General features: G+C 45.0%; 1 protein-coding gene across 2 annotated transcripts in view; it reads left to right on the forward strand.

The window, feature by feature from the left end:
- BMPR2 (bone morphogenetic protein receptor type 2) overlaps positions 1 to 19,801 on the forward strand; it is a 223,286-nt gene that overhangs the window by 68,462 nt on the left and 135,023 nt on the right. For both annotated transcript variants that reach the window (XM_044302643.1, XM_044302644.1), the window contains exons 2-3: positions 2,103 to 2,276; positions 5,322 to 5,498. In XM_044302643.1, coding sequence (XP_044158578.1) covers positions 2,103 to 2,276; positions 5,322 to 5,498 — 351 coding nt within the window. The remainder of the gene's footprint in view (positions 1 to 2,102; positions 2,277 to 5,321; positions 5,499 to 19,801) is intronic.

The raw sequence follows: 19,801 nt of genomic DNA on the forward strand, positions 1-19,801 counted from the left end.
TGGCACTCCAGCTGTGGTGAAACTACAACTCCCATCATGCTCTATTTATTTATATAGCGTTCTGAGAGTAGCCAAGCAAGGGGGGCATCTTGGGAGTTGTAGTTTTACCACAGCTGGAGTGCCATCACTGCCATAGACTATAATGGGGTCCGTTATGTTTCCGCTCAGAAGATGATTTTGGAGCGGAGACAAAAGTTGTGCATGCAGGACTTTTGACTTCTCTTCAAAATCATCTTCTGAGCGGAAACATAATGGACCCCATTATAGTCTATGGGGTCATAAACGGAGCAGGAGAACGGAAAGGCTGAACAGTGACGTGAACGAAGCCTTAGTGTGCACAGCACAGTGTCTGACTATGGCTCACTTTATTTAAAGGATCAAGTATAAAGTATTTTATATATACATGTGTCTTGTTGGACCTAGAAGTTTATATAATTGTCTCTTTCGTTTTGTCTTGATGAGCCATCTGCCTGTACTCCGATCTGCTGTCAGTTAGAGTCCATAGAAACTCATAGGTAGTTTATAAGTGGTGAATATCGTAACAAGCATTGCAAAATCTTTGCCTGCAAAAATGTGTGATTCAAAATCTCACGCATCATGCATCACCTAATTCTCAAACAATCATCAAACTAACCATAAAATCATTTTTTTTATATAAAGGAAACATATTTTGTAAGATAAAATAAGTCATCCTCTGCGATCCTCTGCTACCTCCATTCTGAGACTTCCCAGTCCCCTGCCTCTCACTACTTCCTAGTCACTCTCAACACAGTAAAGGTGAAGCTGGGACTCACCCCAGCCAACATCAGGTGAAGCTGGGACTCACCCCAGCCAACATCAGGTGAAGCTGGGACTCACCCCAGCCAACATCAGGTGAAGCTGGGACTCACCCCAGCCAACCTCAGGTGAAGCTGGGACTCACCCCAGGGAAACATCAGGTGAAGCTGGGTATCGCCACAACCAACATGAGTTGAAACTAGGACTTGCCCTTGCCAACATCACTTATTGAAGCGGGGACTGGCCCCAGCCAATGATTAGCTGAGCTGTCAGATTTCCTGTGTGTCAAGAGGGACATGGAAGAAGAGACCTGCCAGGGATCTGGGAAGCATCAGAATGGAAGTAATGGGGGATAGCTGAGGTATTACGTCTGTTACTACATTACAGCATCAAGAACCTTTTTTCCTAAATATAAAAATAATTAAATTAGTCAAACTCTTTTTTACTAGTGGCTATTTTATACTCCCTGTGACATAGTCCATAAACATTAGAGATTTGCAGACAATATAATCTTGGGTTGCTGGAAAATCTTCCCAATACCTTATGCTCTCACCTAAAGAATTAGCATGCATGTTAGAAGTTTTTTTTTTTTGCAGGACTTGCCTACTGATGACCTATCCTTACGATAGGTTATCAATATCAGATCAGATAGGATTTAGCGGCGGTAACCAGACATGGCCACTCAACAGCCTACCAAGCTGTGTATTTCCGGTGCCTTCTTCCGGTGCCTGGCTCCAGTGCTCCAACTAGTAAAAGCAGTGGGATCCTAGGGATAGGTCATCAATAAGTAAATTCTGGAAAACCGAACATGTCCAAGAGATGAGAGGGAACTTCTCTTACATTTATTGATATAGTACTTGTTTTTCAAAGGACATAAGTTTTAATAACTGTGATGCCTAACTGGGTTGACACAAAAAGGTATGCAAAAACATGCATAGCTATGGGATAGTGTTTATTTTCTGGACTTTCATAAGCATTTTGCGGGCTCCTAACCGCGGGTCCATAAAATACGGAAGTGGTCCGTGTGCAATCTGCTTTTTTTTTTGCAGACCCATTGACGCATCTGTATATTCATTCTGCAAATGATAGAACATATCCTATACTCGTCCGCAAAATAGAGACCACAAACCCACTGAAGTCAATGGGGCCACAAAAGAAATGCAGATGGCACAAGGACCGCTTCTGTATTTGCGGATCAGTGATTTGTGGACTACAAAATACTTACAGTCATGTGCATAAGGCCTAATTTTCAGTTAATATATGGCAACCTTATATTTTATTATAAAAATGGGAAATTAACCTGTCCTCTGGCCCTTTTCTTGCAGCTGCTCACAATGAAGAGCGTTTATGTGCCTACAAAGATCCTAACCACTTGGAACATGGGGTCAGTGAAAACCAGATCTCCCCAGAGAATGGCACAGTGGAATGTTCTAAGGGCAATACCTGCTTTGGATTATGGGGAAAAACAAGAGATGGTGAAATCAATCTTGTCAAACAAGGTAAGTAAAATGGACTGTATTCATTTACAACTACATACTGTACATACTGGATAAAGCATCATTCACATCTGCAGTTACATGACATACATGACATATTTTATTATTAATAGCGTTATTATCAATGGCATTCTCTTTAAAAAGGCCAGAATCTTTAAAGGAATGTCACATGCAAAAAGAATGAGGAAGCAACAACCTCAGTCGTATCACAGATCCTATATAGGCCTTATTATGCACACTACCGTATCTGTTTTGCGGTCTTCAAATCGTAGATCCACAAAACATAGTTCACGGTGGTGTGCATGCCACCATTTTTTTGCAGACTCTTCTAGAAATGTCCTATCCTTGTTGCAGAACGGACATACGGATGTGGACAGCACATGGTTTGCTCTATGCAATTTTTGCATTGAAATTAATCGGTCATGTGCATGAGGCCTTCGAACAATTTGCCCTTAGTTAATGCCTAATATCAAATAATTAAAGGGGTTTTCCCAGGATTTTTATAATGATGACCTATCCTCAAGATACCAGATCAGTCATCAATACCAGATCAGCCGAGGTCCAACACCCGGCACCCCCGCCGATCAGCTGGTTGAAGAGAAGGCGCGCTCCGTGCGAATGCTGCCTTCCCTTCATTGTTTACCTGCTTGCCGTTGACATTGGAGCGGTGAGAAGGTGTAATTACAAGCAATCCCATTTACTTCAATGGGATGGCTCGTTACTATGCACTTGAATAGGAAGGAGTCATCCCATAGAAGTGAATTGGACTGCTTGTAATTACACCTGTTCACCTCTGCGATGTTAATGGTGAGACGGTAAACAATGAAAAGAAGGCTGCGCTGGCACGGCCTTATCAACCAGCTGATCGGTGGGGGTGTCGGACCCCCGCTGATCTGATATTGATGACAGCTAATTTGCTAAAGTTAAAAAAAAAAGACTATAACACATCATTAGGCTCCTTTCACACTAGCGTTCGCTGGTCCGCTCGTGAGCTCCGTTTGAAGGAGCTCACGAGCGGACCCGAACGCCTCCGTCCAGCCCTGATGCAGTCTGAATGGAGCGGATCCGCTCAGACTGCATCAGTCTGGCGGCGTTCAGCCTCCGCTCCGCTCGCCTCCGCACGGACAGGCGGACAGCTGAACGCTGCTTGCAGCGTTCGGGTGTCCGCCTGGCCGTGCGGAGGCGAGCGGATCCGTTCAGACTTACAATGTAAGTCAATGGGAACGGATCCGCTTGAAGATCACCCTGTGGCTCAATCTTCAAGCGGATCCGTCCCCCATTGACTTTACATTGAAAGTCTGAACGGATCCGCTCAGGCTGCTTTCACACTTAGATTTTTTTCTAAGTTATTAATGCAGACGGATCCGTACTGAACGGAGCCTCCGTCTGCATTAATATGATCGGATCCGTTCAGAACGGATCCGATCAAACGCTAGTGTGAAAGTAGCCTAAAACAGCACACCGTTCCAGTGCGGATGATATGGTGGGCCCCAACGGTTTTTGTTTACTCGCCCTGCAGTGATGATATCATATACATCTACATGACCATTGCCTTACATGCTAACTTCAAATGGATGAATGGCATGTCATTGGTGGAGTAAACAAAGACCTTTTAGGACCACCGGAGCTTCAGTGCTGGAACAGTGGGGGATCTAGCATGTGAATTTTGTCTATTTTTATTTTTAATCACATCAGCTGCTGTTACGTGCCTTTCACAATGCCCAATGCAAAGTAAGGCTACTTTCACACTAGCGTTCGGGCAGATCCGTTCTGAACGGATCCGCTCATAATAATGCAGACGGAGGCTCCGTTCAGAACGGATCCGTCTGCATTAAAATGGCAAAAAAAAAGCTAAGTGTGAAAATAGCCTCGGACGGATCCGTCCAGACTTTCAATGTAAAGTCAATGGGGGACGGATCCGCTTGAAGATTGAGCCACATTGTGGCATCTTCAAACGGATCCGTCCCCATTGACTTACATTGTAAGTCTGGACGGATCCGCACGGATCCACATGCCTCCGCACGGCCAGGCGGACACCCGAACGCTGCAAGCAGCGTTCAGCTGTCCGCCTGTCCGTGCGGAGGCGAGCGGAGCGGAGGCTGAACGCCGCCAGACTGATGCAGTCTGAGCGGATCCGCTCCATTCAGACTGCATCAGAGCTGGACGGCTGCGTTCGGGTCCGCTCGTGAGCCCCTTCAAACGGAGCTCACGAGCGGACCGACGAACGCTAGTGTGAAAGTAGCCTAAACGGGTGACATTCCACTTTTTTCATCCACTTTCACTTTGTGTATCGTTGGCACCTCTTCCCATATACAGAGGGTAATATGCTGCTGACAGGGAATGATTTGAGGTCACAAATGAGAGATGCAATCATCTGACAATGAACATCTTGCTGTTTGTCAAATGATTGATGGCAACATAAAACAGCCCAGTTTTCTGGAACGAACATTTGTGCAAACGTTTATTCCGATCATTGTCCCAATCCTTGGAAGTATAAAATGGTCCTAAGTCCTGTAAAAAAAAAATCAGGACCCATTTACATGGGCAGATACAAAGGATGATAATTGGGAACGAACTGTTGGTTCCCAGTCATTGCCCACTCACTCATCTGCATTAGAAATCTCCCCTCTATGTAGGGATGAATGATTGTTACTATGATTGTTCATCCCATAGAGCTTCATTGTTTGTTAGCAGCACATCCCCGTTTATCCAGGATGATAAGCTGCCAACAAGCAATGATGTTATGTGCTCGTTAAATGTGTGCATCCCACAACAAGCAATTGTTTTACTCATTTGTCAGGTTATTGTGACACATTTACTATTTATTATTGTGAACGAGTGTTCATAGGAGTGTTTGTCCCCCAAAATTTGCATAATGATCTTCCAATATCAGTGGACCCTAGGCTAACTACTGGGCAACTCTATTAAGTAAAGAGCTGTTCCCAGAAGTAGCACCTATGACATGTTTTAAGAGTTACTCCAATAGGGCTCTGAGAATCAAATTCAATATGTTTACTCAGGATCTTAATTTACTGTCAAATCCTTTAGGTTGCTGGTCATACACAGGTGATCCACGTGACTGTCACCATGAAGAATGCATAGTCAATAGCAACCCATCACACGTCCAAAATGGGACTTATCGCTTCTGTTGCTGTAGTGCAGATATGTGCAATGTCAACTTCACAGAGAACTTCACACCAGATCCTCCAGATACAACACCCATCAGTAAGTAAAAAGCTTTATTTGCCTCTGAGTGCTGGATTCATGTGTGAGACCAGATAACCTTCTGCATACTAGGCAATACATTCATTAGGAGGGGGTGCGACATCCGGGACCCCTGCCGATCAGCTGTTTGAGTAGTCACCTGCACTCCTGTGAGCACCGCTGCCTTCTCACAGCTCACCAAGCACAGCGCCACAGCGCTGCTATGGCAGCTCAACCCCATTCACTTCAATAAGGCTGAGCTGTTCCTAGGCCACATGACCGATGAATGTGTCGTCACTCGGCCTAGGAAAAGCTAGAGAATGATGTGGCGCTACTGCGAGCACCTCTGCCTTCTCAAACAGCTGATTGGTGGGGGTCCCAGGTATTGGACCCCTTTAAGATTTTTATATGTTCCACTGATTTCTGTGCAGAAATGACCACTCAGTTGTCTGCTTCTTAGATGCAAACCAATGTGACCCTTTTGACTGCCTGGTTGGCATGTTAGGGTATGGCCACACATTCAGTCGTATCTGTCCATTATACTTTCTCTACTTTTATGATCCACTCCTGATTTTGGTTTCCAAAACTGCAACAGAAACCCTGACCATGTGCCCGTACCCTTAGAAAACTATACCTTTTGAGTCCCCTTTTCAGGGAAGCTGCCATTGATGTAGACAGGTTGTGACCTCAAGAGTCCGCCCACACTGTGGTTGTTGGGTGGATGCACAGGAACTTGTATAACTCAGTAGAGCGTGAAGAGACTTATCTATTCTATAGATCTATATGGCAGAGCTTTGTTTTGGTGCATCATGTTGTTGTTTCCTACGAGTGTCTTCCCGAAACAGCCCGTCCAAACTAAAAACCCAAATTGGTACTTCGCTTTTACTCCTGACTCCAGCTGTAGATAATGATGCCAATTTTCTGTTTGTAGATCCCCATTGTGCAAGTGCTGTTGTCTATCACTTTTCTGTTCTACCTACTGGAAGATGGAATCAAAAGAAATAAAGCAGTATAGCACTGTCACCTCCTAAAGGGGTACTCTGGAACTTTATTATTGATGACCTACCCTTAGGCCCCTTGCAGACGAGCGTGTCCGGATTAGGTCCGGATGTGTCCCGGGAAAATTGCGGCAAACCTGCGCGAGTAGGAACGCAATTGCAGTCAGTTTTGACTGTGATTGCGTTCCGATGTTCAGTTTTTATTGCGTGGGTGCAATGCGTTTTGCACACGCGTGATAAAAAAAGTCTGTGGTACCGAGAAGTTCAGGTTTGGGTTAGTTGTAGTGTAAATTGTATTATTTCCCCTTATAACACGGTTACAAGGTAAAATAATAGCATTCTGAATACAGTTGCCTTGGGCCCCCCAGTTGCTCCTACTAGCTACTGCCCCGGGTGTCAAGCTGTCTGTGTACTTTAACGTTGTGATCTAGGACCTTAATGACATCATCATACTGGTCACATGGCTATGAGGTCATCACAGGTCCTATCAGGAGTGTTGCAGAAGTTAACTGTGGAGCTTTTTTGTGTGAAGATTACATCAGAAAAAGGTGACAGGGTTGTTATGTTAATATACTGTAAACTACTGTATAGTGAGATGCTGTATATTGTGTGGGGGCCTGTATACTGTGGGGGGCTGTATATTGTGTGGGACTGTATACTGTTTGGTGGGCTGTATACTGTGGGGGGCCTGTATACTGTGTGGTGGGCTGTATACTGTGTGGTGGGCTGTATACTGTGTGGTGGGCTGTATACAGTGTGGGGGCCTGTATACTGTGTGGGGGCCTGTATACTGTGTGGTGGGCTGTATACAGTGTGGGGGCCTGTATACTGTGTGGGAGCCTGTATACTGTGTGGTGGGCTGTATACTGTGTGGGGGTCTGTATACTGTGTGGGGGTCTGTATAGTGTGGGGGGGGGGGGCCTGTATAGTGTAGGGGGGGGCCTGTAATGTGTGGGGGGCTGTATATTGTGGAGTGCTATACTGCTGTACTGTATATTGTGGGGGTCTGTATACTGTAGGTGCGGTATAGTGTGGAGTGCTATACTGCTGTACTGTATAATGTGGGGGGCTGTATCGTGTATAGTTTGGGGTGCTGTATACAGTGAGGTGTTGTATACTGTGAGGTTTTGTATACTGTGGGGTGTTGTATACTGTGGGCTGCTATACTGCTCTACTATATACTGTGGCGTACTGTATAGTGTGGGGTGCTATACTGCATACTGTGTGGTGCTGTATACTATAGGGTGCTATACTGCATACTGTGGGGTGCTGGGGTGCACTGTAACACTAGGGTGAGCCAAGCCCTGGTCTCCTTCCTGCAGAGTGGTGCCCACTTCCAGCCTGAGCCCAGCCGCCCAGAGCACTGATCCTGAGCCGCTGGTCATTCACTGTACTCTACCAGATATGTGGATTTTTTGTATGTCTGTTGTGGTGGAGGGCGTGATATGCCTGCTAAGGTGTGGGAAGGCGGGATCCAGGGGGCCCAAGTAAATTTTTGCCCAGGGTCCAATCAATATTAAAGACAGCCCTGTCTAGGTCATCAAAATTACAGCCAAAGAAAAGCACCTAAAATATTTACAAGGGAGTCAGAAGACCACCCCAATGACTAACTATAATAGGATACTTGTCTTTTCCTTATTGGAGTTTCTCTCTAACTTTGCCTGCACTATGTTTAATTGAAATAAATGCTAATATGTTAAATACTGTGTAACATTACTTGACCATCCCCAAAAAATGCCATCAAATGTTAATTTAAACCTTGAGATATTGTAAATAATTTTTTATTAACTCATCATATTATACATTCCAGTCCTGTAATACGCACAGTCAACTATGATTTATGAATAGGTTATGTCTACGTTCTGGGTTTGACAAAAAGCACTATTGTATACCTTTCCACTCTTTACAAAACTACGCATGAAGTCATTGCTCCACATTTCCTAATGTGAGTATGACAAATCTTTGTTATAACATGCACTAAAATCTTGCGAATTTCTGATGCGTAATGACGCATCACCTATTTATGAATTTGCAAAGAATACTCCACTGCACCTCCATTAACCCCGCTTGGTGCGCCATATGGCATGTACTTATATGGCACAGGATTAAGCTCCTGCAATTTAGCAGGAGCAGGTCGGGTGACTGGCTGTCACTGATATCCGAGGACCACGAGGAGAAAACAGAAGAGGATTTTTATCATTTCTGTCCTCTCCTTTCATTGGTGCATAGCGCTCAATGAGTTCTATGCATTGAATGAAGAGAGCTGCTATGTGTCTCGGGGATACGAGAACTGCAGGGTTTTAGCAGACCCTGATCAGCTGTGCCTGTGTGGAATGCCCCTCACAGGGGCTATTTTTCCCTGTTAAGCCTCATGCAGTCGTCTGTGGAACACGGTCCGTGAGATACCGGACTGGCATTGCAGGAGCGCACAGCGTCATAGCAACCTTTACTGGAGCTCCTATGGATGCCCCAGTTACAATGGAAATGTTGCAAAATGAAAAAAAAAATGTCCCTCAGAGTTGTTTTAATGACTTCTTAGGTGATATGTGCCCAAAAATAAATAAAAAAATAAAAAATAAAAAAATATAATAAAATACAAATAAAATAGAAAATAAAATACAAACAACCCACTACACCTGACATCATAGCCATTACCACCCATTTATGCAAAACTATATATTTTATATATCAAAATAAAATACGAAACACAAAACAGGGAAATCATTTTAATAATTTATTTTGGTCTCAGTATGCATATTTAAAGGACAAAAAGCTATGTTTTTTTTATAATTGCTACTTGACATTTTTGCACAGTTTTCCCTAAATAAAACTAAAAAGAGAGAAAAATTGTAAAACCCTGTTAATAAAAAGCCCAGTGTGTCAAGTAAAAAAAATATTTTGGTAGTCCAAAACATAAAAAAAAGTTACAACTGTTAGGCTGGGTTCAGACCTGAGCGTTTTACAGCGCGTTCCTACACGTTGTAAAACGTTCAACAGGCAAGAACCAATGATTCCCTATGGGAATGGTTCTCACCTGAGCGTTTTACAGCGCGTACGATCGCGCTGTAAAACGCCGATGCCCCAAGAAGTACAGGAGCTTCTTTGGGGCGTCTTGCCGTACATAGACTTCCGGGAACGCGCAACAATGGGCGTTCACTTGTCTCTGTATGCGCGATTGCAAACGCTGGTACAATCGCGCATACAGAGCACTCCATCGCGAACGCTCAAGTCTGAACCCAGCGTAAGACCATCACATCAAAATTACAAAAAGTGACCAGGTTTCTTCAGCTGGTCATTAAGGGGTTAATGAGAGGCATGGCTTAGCTGGAAAATGCATTTCGTTTAGTGCAAGGGCGTTTCTCAAGATGCAACAACATGAACCCTGTGATAGATTTGGTTAATTTTAGACTGAGGGACATTTATTGATTTATGCCACTGTTAGGGCATAAAAAATTCACAAACTATGGCACATGCCATAGTTGGGCCATAATTTGCAACTTTTTGAGCTTCTTGACACTTTTCAGAAATGGCAGGAAAAGGGAATGGGACTTAGTGGGGGGGGGGGGGGGTGGAGCCTAGCATGAACAATGGATTTACTATAATTTACCCCAAAAACTGATGTAAATTATAGGTCAAGCAGCTGGCGTAGATTTGAGTTTCTGGCGCTTGAAGTGCCAGAGATGCATCTAATGTATTAAGAGCCATCTGCCTCCTAATAAATTAGGTGCATCTTACTCCAGAGCCCAGGGGATCAAGATTGGCATATGGGAATGCCAGTCTAGATAAATGTTCATTGCTTACAATGTCTACATTTTAGACAGGATAAATTAATCTGCCCTCTGTTTTTCAGTATTTACCTATAACCACACAGATGTGAAATAAAGTCAGTTCACAGTCTAAATACTTGAAAAGTTCTATTCTAGTCTAAGACATCAGTTTGGACCAGACTAATTAATAGAAACATTAATGTTCTTGTTCCACATTTTTGTGGCTTGGATTACTGAAGCTGAACCCTGACATACCCTTATTTTCACCCAGGCAGCCCCCTGATGTTAGCATGGGAGCATCTCATGCTCCGATGCGCTCCCTTGCCCTGCGCTAAATCGCGCAGGGCACTGGCAGTGTGTTCGGTGACGTCACCGGCTCTGAGGGGCGGGCGTTTTACTGGCTAGGGCAGAGCTAAATCCCGCCCATCAGTGCCGGTGACATCACCGGGATTCCTGGCAGCCCCATGGAGAGCCCCGGTACGTCACCGGATGTCCAAAAAATGCCTTTGCCCTGCGCAATTTAGCATCGGAGTATGAACTGCTCCGATACTCATGTCAGGTGGGCTGCCGGGGTGAAAATGGAGGGATGTCCGGGTTCAGTTCTGAACCCGGACAACCCCTTTAAGGAAACAATAGAGAAAAGAGAAGTTGCTCAGCTTATTATCTTCTATATGATAATCAAGGGACAATACAACATAAATTCCAGGAGATCAAAAATATTTACTGACAGCAGTATGATCATAACCATACAAAGACGTTCTACCATAGTAAAAGTACTAGAATATCATGTCGCTTTGAATTTCTTTTCTTTTCTTTTTGGGAAAGCTGGAAGATAATATTTTCACTGTTAAGGCCTCATGCACACGGCCGTTGCTCGGCCAGCAAACAGCAGGTCCCCAATATGCGGGCACCGGCCGGGTGCTCCCTGCATCACGGATGTGGACCTATTCATTTGAATGGGTCCGCAATCCGGAGCTGTGGTGAGGAACGGAGGCACAGAACTACGGAGTGCTTCCGTGGTGTTTCTGTCCGTGCCTCTGCACCGCCAAAAAAATAGAACATGTTCTATTTTTTTGCGTTAGGATCATGGACCCATTCTAGTTGAATGGGTCTCAATCGGTCCCGGCCGCCGCATGGACATTGCCCGTGCATTAGGGACCACAAATTGCGGTCCCCAATGCACGGAACGGCCGCACAACGGCCATGTGCATGAGGCCCTAGGGTCACGCAATCGTCAGATTCTTTTCCAGACTATTACATAGCAATACAATGATACAGCATTCATGTCCACAATGCAGCACGGGCAGGTAAATTCACCATTTTGAGCTCTTAATGACATTGTTTCTTGCTTTTACAAAACATAAATAAGTGAGAAACAGTCAAACAGTATTTTTTTGGGGGGAAAAGAACTTTTTTAACTATTTTTTTTATACAGTTGCTGGTAATTTATGGATTTTGGAATGCTCTTTAAAATATTCCTAAAGGTTTTAAGGTGTCCATATTCCTTTAATAGATGACAACCAGATGATCATTCAGCCAACAGCTATCTCTCCTGACTCCCCCATACATATACCGTACACATTTAGTTCTGCAGAGCGTGAATGTATTTTTAAGCAGAGACAGAAGAAAGCCGCTGCCAGGCGGTGGCTTATCTCCCAGGAGAGCAAAAGGATTGGGCAAAAATAATTCATCCAATAATTCTCCCAGGGGTTCAGCTGAAAATACACTAACATATGCAGTTATGCTTAGTTATTCTGCCATACTCAGCAGGAATAGGGCTGGACCTGCCCCTTCTGAGGAAGGAGCTGTGTAGTCTGATTGCATCAGCCTTTGAGTCTGGCCTTGACAGCCAAGGTGTGAGGAGCTGCATAGGTTTGTGCAGTGTGAGGCCACTACAAAGGGCCCTCCATCCCTACATGCTGAGGACAAGTGCCAAACTTCTGAAAGAAAGAGAACAGATATTCATAGATTATTTAGGACTAGAACAGTGTGTCTCTGATTTTAGACTTTGGATCTTTTTTTTTGTAGAAGGTTATATTGCTTCAGTGCCCACCACACTTTGAAGATGGATTGGCCATCTAATCTAAAATCTGCACCCCTTAAACCGAGAATCAAAGAAAGCGTTAATAAGAATGGAATTGTATGGCTTTAGTCAACTTCACCTGTGGGATCTGCTTGGACCTGCAGCATGGACGACCTATATTAAAGGAGATCACATTGCACAAGCGCGGCCACCTCACTGCTGTGGGAGTTCTGAAAATAGCCAAGCACTGCCTCAGTATTTCTAGCAGTCCCTTAGCAGTGAATGGAGAGGTTGTCATGCATGCACGATGCATTCTCTATTTACCTCTATGGACTTCCAAAATTAGCCAAGCACTCTCGCTTGGCTATTTTTGAAACTCGCAAATGTAGTGCACTGTCCTTCGCTTCAGGGGCACCCTCCTGTCATCAGTGTCTGAGATGGGCATGACCCTTTCAATATTGATTACTAGAGATGAGCAAATTTCACAAAAATTCGATTTGGCCGCTTCGCTGAATTTTTCTGAAAAATTTGGCTTGATACCAATTTATTTGTGGCGAATCACGTTAAAAAACAGCTATTTCCTGGCTGCAGAGAGCCTTTATAGTGGTGTAGAACACTGGTGCCTTGCAGTAACACACATAGGGAGTCTGCTGTGGTAGTGAAACACTACTGTGAGTCAGTATGACATGCAGATGAAAGGTGTCGCACTTAGAATCACTGCACACTTCACTTATTTGGGCAGTTACGGGGCCAAAACTGACAAAATAACTCATGTGTGAACTCAGCCTTACAGGTCAATGTTAGCGTGAAGAAGAAGCACACTCCATTTACACCGTCGGCAGCTGATTCCACATAGATGTCTACAGAACCTGTTCTATTAAATGCTTATACAAGTAAAGCCCCCCCAAAAGAGTGGAGAGGGTGTCAGCAGTAAGTTTGTGTTGACGTCACTGATTATTTTGCCCTTCCTCTGATCCGTCAGTACAATAACCCACAAAAAATGGATCCTGTCTGTGGAGCATCTGCCTTCACTCGGTCAACATTTGGTCAGTAATCTATCAGTATTGCTAAAGCCCCAAAAAGCTGGAGTGGATCCAAAACAGAGATGACACTTGAATGGTATATTTGCAGGTCTTGTGTGTTTTGTACCCACTCCTACTTTTGGCTACCAAATAATAAGCCAATTCTGATGCAAAATAGGGACCATGTCATGCAGGCCTTACAGCTGTTACATAGACAGGATCCGTTGTGCATCTCATTTATCCTTCCTTCTGACAGAGCAGAAGAAGGGTCAAATAAATGATGATGTCAGCCAGGCCTAAAGGCAAAATAGTGTCCCAGTCATGAAGTGGGTGGGTGGGAACAGCATGAGAAGTCCACAGAGTGGCCCTATGACATAGTGGTGAGGTGAAAGCAGCATGAGGAGACCACAGAGTGGCCCAATGACAGTGTGGAGGTGGCAGCAGCATAAGGAGGCCACAGAGTAGCACAATGACAGAGTGTGGAGGTGGCGGCAACAGCAGCATCAGGAGGAGGCCACAGAGTGGCACAATGACAGTGTGGAGGTGGCAGCAGCAGCATCAGGAGGCCACAGAGTGGCACAATGACAGAGTGTGGGTGGCAGCAGCATCAGGAGGCCACAGAGTGGCACAATAACGGAGTGTGGAGGTGGTGGCAGCAGCATCAGGAGGAGGTCACAGGGTGGCACAATGACAGTGTGGAGGTGGCAACAGCAGCATCAGGATACCACAGGGTGGCACAATTACAGTGTGGGGGTGGAAGCAGCATCAGGAGACCAAAGAGTGGCAAGATGACATAGTGTGGAGGTGGCAGCAACATCAGGAGACAACAGAGTGGCAAGGTGACATAGTATGGAGGTGGCAGCAACATCAGGAGACCAAAGAGTGGCAAGATGACATAGTGTAGAGGTGGCAGCAGCATCAGGAGACCACAGAGTGACCCAGTGACAAAGTGGGGAGGTGGGTGGATATACCAGTACCAACTGAAGATGTTGGGTGAAAGAAGGAGCACTTGGCATCAGATGTGTGGCATCAGGAGGGTGGCAGCATCAATATAGTAGCTAAGGCAGGTAGCCAGAAGAAACCTTGGCAGCCATGGCAAAGGAACATGAGCACAGAGGGCCCCCGGTCAGACCTGCGAGAGGATGAACGATGGCGCAGATAGGCAGCGGCCAACTGACTACATCAGATGTCTCTATAGTAGTTCAGTTTGTCCTGCCTCTCAGCAGGTGTAAAAAAGGCCCCCATTTTGGACCGGTAGTGAGGGTCCAAAAAGGTTGAGAGCCAGAAGTCATCCCTCTGCCGAATGGTGACAATTCGGCTGTCACTACGCAAGCAAGTGAGCATGCATCGGGCCACGGTTCTACCAGGCCACTTTATGGTGACACTGCATATGTTGACGCAGGGCCACACTTCACATTCTGCCACAGATTATACTATGGTCATGTTCACCTGCTCCAGCAGCTTAACAAAAAACTGCCACACCGCCGAGTAGGTGATTTTACACTCAACACTCAACACTCCGCACTGACTGCTACTGCCGCTGCTTCCGTAAACCCCTACACCACTACTTTCCGGGCAAGTAGGCTCCTGCAAAACTGGTGATGTACCTGTCACGGACGGTGTACAGGAAACAAGACAAAGCAACATGCATATATGACTCACTGGATCTAAAGCTAAGGAACCAAGGGGAGACCCCTGCACAAGACCTAGCACTTTCCCTGGCTGCTCAGCCTATGCAAAGATCCCAGAGGTGGATGGTTGCATAGCCACGTACCTCGACTATATAACCCCTGAACACCCTACAATAGTGAGGGGACACGACCACCGGCTCCCTACACCAGACACGGAGGGAGTCAGGGTCACCTGGGATCCAGCAAACAGAAAATAACAGATAAATGTACAGCACTTAACTTTGTAGCAGACAGGAAAACAGGATGAGCATGCACACACACTCCAGGAAGTAGTATAAGCCGCCCAGTAATGCATTATGGGGCGGAATTTAAAGGGATGCAATTAATCCAACTACATGACAGCTGAGAGAGGCTAACGAGATGAGGAACTGAATACCACAACAAAGAGAACTCAAGGAGGAGGTTCTGAAAGGCTTCTGTCAGAGCTTCTCAGCTGTCTGGTTGTGACAGTACCCCGGGCATGTTTGGCTCCCGACCTCCCACTACTGCTACCCTGCTGACTTCTGGCCACGCTAGCAAATTTCTGGCTCTGCCGCTGCCTCACAGGCAAGCTGACACCATCTTCTCCTGCTCCCAAGTGCGATCTGCTAAATCATCATCATCGAGTACTGTCTGCACGTCACTGATGTCCTCCTCAACAGTCTCTGGGTCAGCCTGACCGTTCGCAACAGCAGCTACCACGCCACTCTCCTCATTACTACTTGCCCGCCTACCAGAGGAAGCGGCGGATGTCTCCTCCAAATCTTGGCTGGCCAGTAGCTTCTGACTGTCCTCTATAGTAGCTCGTCCTCGCTGTATAGTGGGGCTGAGCCCACAGCATATAATACTTGTCTGGCTGAGGGAACAGAAAAGGACAGAGGCAGATTGAGGACAGGTGAGGACACAGGGCCTGCTCCCGGGCCATGCCAACTAAGAGTTGTGTCTGACGAACCTACCAACTCTTGGTTGGGGGTGTCTGATGTCACTTGGGACGAAGTGGATGATCGAGTCAACCATTTAAGAACCGCTGGGTTGCTAGACAAGACAGCTAGAGGACATGGGAGCTCAGGCCTCTCGCGACTCCTGCTGCCACGCTCCCTTACTCTGCTGCGACCTGTGCCTGCGCCAGAAACATTTAGGCCTCTGTCACTCCCCTGTGCCTGGGCCTGGCACTTCTCTGTCTGACATACTTTTAGATCATAAATAAAAAAATTAAAATGTAAATGTAAATTAAAACACCCCAATTATTTTATCACTTCACCACACAATAGCTAATAAGCCCTTTTTTTCCCACTAATACACACCAAAAAGGGCTTTAGAACATATAACTGCACAGCTAAATGGCAAATAAGCCCTTATTATCTTCCACTTATACACGCCACAAAAGGCTTTAGAACATATAACTGCACAGCTAAATGGCAAATAAGCCCTTATTATCTTCCACTTATACACGCCACAAAAGGCTTTAGAACATATGACTTCTACGCTGAACAACAAATATATATATTTGCCACTAATACACGCTAAAGAGGGCTTTAGAAAACATAACTGCACCGCTGAACACCAAATACATATATATATTTTTGCCACTAATACATGCCAAAAAGGGCTGTAATTTTCTCACTTTATCACACAACGGCAAATACTTTTTTTGTGCCACTAATACATGCCAAAAAGGGCTTTAGAACATATAACTGCAACACTCAATGGCAAATAATATATATTTTTTGCCACTATTACATGCCAAAAAGGGCTTTAGAACATATAACTGCACTGCTAAACGGCAAATATGCCCTTATTTTTTTCCACTTATACACGCCACAAAAGGCTTTAGAACATATAACTGCACCGCTGAACGGCAAATAATATTTTTTTTTATGCCGCTAATACACGCCAAAAAGGGCTGTAATTTTCTCACTTCACTACACAAGGGCAAATACTTTTTTTTGTGCCACTAATACACACCAAATAGGGCTTTAGAACATATAACTGCTCCGCTGAACGGCAAATAATATATATTTTTTGCCACTAATACACTCCAAAAAGGGCTTTAGAACATATAACTGCACTGTTGAATGGCAAATAGGCCCTTACTTTTTTCCACGTATACACTCCACAAAAGGCTTTAGAACATATAACTGCACTGCTGAACGGCAAATAATATAAAAAAAAAATTGTCAATGAGACACGCCAAAAAGGGCTTTAGAATATAAGTGCACCACTGAATGGCAAATAATATATATTTTTTTGCCACTAATAGACGTCAAAAAGGGCTTTAGAACATAGAACTGCACCGCTGAATGGCAAAAAGGCCCTTACTTTTTTCCACTTATACACTCCAGAAAAGGCTTTAGAACATATAACTGCACCGCTGAACGGCAAATAATATATTTTTTTGCCACTAAGGCCTCTTTCACACTTGCGTTCTCCGGATTCGGCGTGTACTCCACTTGCCGGAATTACACGCCGGATCCGGAAAAACGCAAGTGTACTGAAAGCATTTGAAGACTGATCCGTCTTCAAAATGCTTTCAGTGTTACTATGGCACCCAGGACGCTATTAAAGTCCTGGTTGTATAGGGTATAACTATGAACTATATTTTGCGTATATGTATGAAGAATGTGTTTAACTGCCTGAATATACGCTTAAAAACAATTTTATTAGTGATATATTTAAAACTCGTGGCGAACCTGCCACATAAAGAATTCATCAGGCTAAACCTGGACAGGTGGCTCACCCCACAATTGTATGGGTGTAGCCACTCACTCCACGTTTTCAAAACGTGCAAGACTGGAATTATCAGTGTATTCCGCTTGGTATGCGTATCCTGATAGTTAACCAGATGCACTGAACAGTTACTCACTTATGTGTGCTGGGGTTATCTATGCTTTATCAAGTAAACCAGCTATAACATTTGTGGCAGCTAGATCAGTAGGCTGCAACAATGTATCACACTTAATGAGTAGAGGGCATAGTGAATGGGATAGAGATGCTGTGGGTGAGAGCTTTATATTTGAGCTCTACTTACAACCCTATTGTTTTTGATCTCTCTTCTCCCATCACTAGCTATAGAAAGACCGTCTCTGCCTATTACAGCGTCTGCTCGACGCGTTTCTATGTCACTATGTAAGTAGTGACATGTCTTCAGGAGCAGATTTTCAGTGGCATTAGTGTAGTATTCTTATGTCTTAGGTAACATACGCTATGGCCACTGGTAAGGAGAACGCTGCACGCGTCTGTTTGCGCGCGTGCAGCTCAGAAGAGATACAGCCTCCGGCACTCTTGTTTGCAGCCGGAGGCTGTATCTCTTCTGAGCTGCACGCGCGCAAACAGACGCGTGCAGCGTTCTCCTTACCAGTGGCCATAGCGTATGTTACCTAAGACATAAGAATACTACACTAATGCCACTGAAAATCTGCTCCTGAAGACATGTCACTACTTACATAGTGACATAGAAACGCGTCGAGCAGACGCTGTAATAGGCAGAGACGGTCTTTCTATAGCTAGTGATGGGAGAAGAGAGATCAAAAACAATAGGGTTGTAAGTAGAGCTCAAAAATAAAGCTCTCACCCACAGCATCTCTATCCCATTCACTATGCCCTCTACTCATTAAGTGTGATACATTGTTGCAGCCTACTGATCTAGCTGCCACAAATGTTATAGCTGGTTTACTTGATAAAGCATAGATAACCCCAGCACACATAAGTGAGTAACTGTTCAGTGCATCTGGTTAACTATCAGGATACGCATACCAAGCGGAATACACTGATAATTCCAGTCTTGCACGTTTTGAAAACGTGGAGTGAGTGGCTACACCCATACAATTGTGGGGTTAGCCACCTGTCCAGGTTTAGCCTGATGAATTCTTTATGTGGCAGGTTCGCCACGAGTTTTAAATATATCACTAATAAAATTGTTTTTAAGCGTATATTCAGGCAGTTAAACATAAAGTCCTGGTTGCCATAGTAGGAGCGGGGAGCGGGGGAGCGGTATACTTACAGTCCATGCGGCTCCCGGGGCGCTCCAGAGTGACGTCAGAGCGCCCCATGCGCATGGATGACGTGCCATGCGATCACGTCATCCATGAGCGTGGGGCCCCCTGACGTCACTCTGGAGCGCCCTGGGAGCCGCACGGACGGTAAGTATGCTGCTCCCCCGCTCCCCGCTACACTTTACCATGGCTGCCAGGACTTTAGCGTCCCGGCAGCCATGGTAACCATTCAGAAAAAGCTAAACGTCGGATCCGGCAATGCGCCGAAACGACGTTTAGCTTAAGGCCGGATCCGGATCAATGCCTTTCAATGGGCATTAATTCCGGATCCGGCCTTGCGGCCAGGATTTTTGGCCGGAGCAAAAAGCGCAGCATGCTGCGGTATTTTCTCCGGGCCAAAAAAACTTTCTGTTCCGGAACTGAAGACATCCTGATGCATCCTGAACGGATTTCACTCCATTCAGAATGCATTAGGATAAAACTGATCAGTATTCTTCCGGCATAGAGCCCCGACAACGGAACTCTATGCCGGAAGAAAAGAACGCAGATGTGAAAGAGCCCTAAGACACGCCAAAAAGGGCTGTAATTTTCTCACTTCACCACACAACGGCTAATAAGCCCTTTTTTCCCCACTAATAAAAGTAAAAAAATGCTTTAAAACATATAACTGCACTAGACAAGGGCAAATAAGATGTAGAAATGTTTCCTTGTAATAAACCCTGTTAATGACTGTATCAAACAGCACTTGCACCCCAATAACAAGAACGATCTGCTGGAATTACAGAGCTGTATAATGACAATTTGGATCCGCAGTCAGTGCAGCAAGATGTAATAGGATTGTTCCTATTACCC

This window comes from Bufo gargarizans, chromosome 8 (assembly GCF_014858855.1).
Source record: "Bufo gargarizans isolate SCDJY-AF-19 chromosome 8, ASM1485885v1, whole genome shotgun sequence".
Lineage (NCBI taxonomy): Eukaryota > Metazoa > Chordata > Amphibia > Anura > Bufonidae > Bufo > Bufo gargarizans.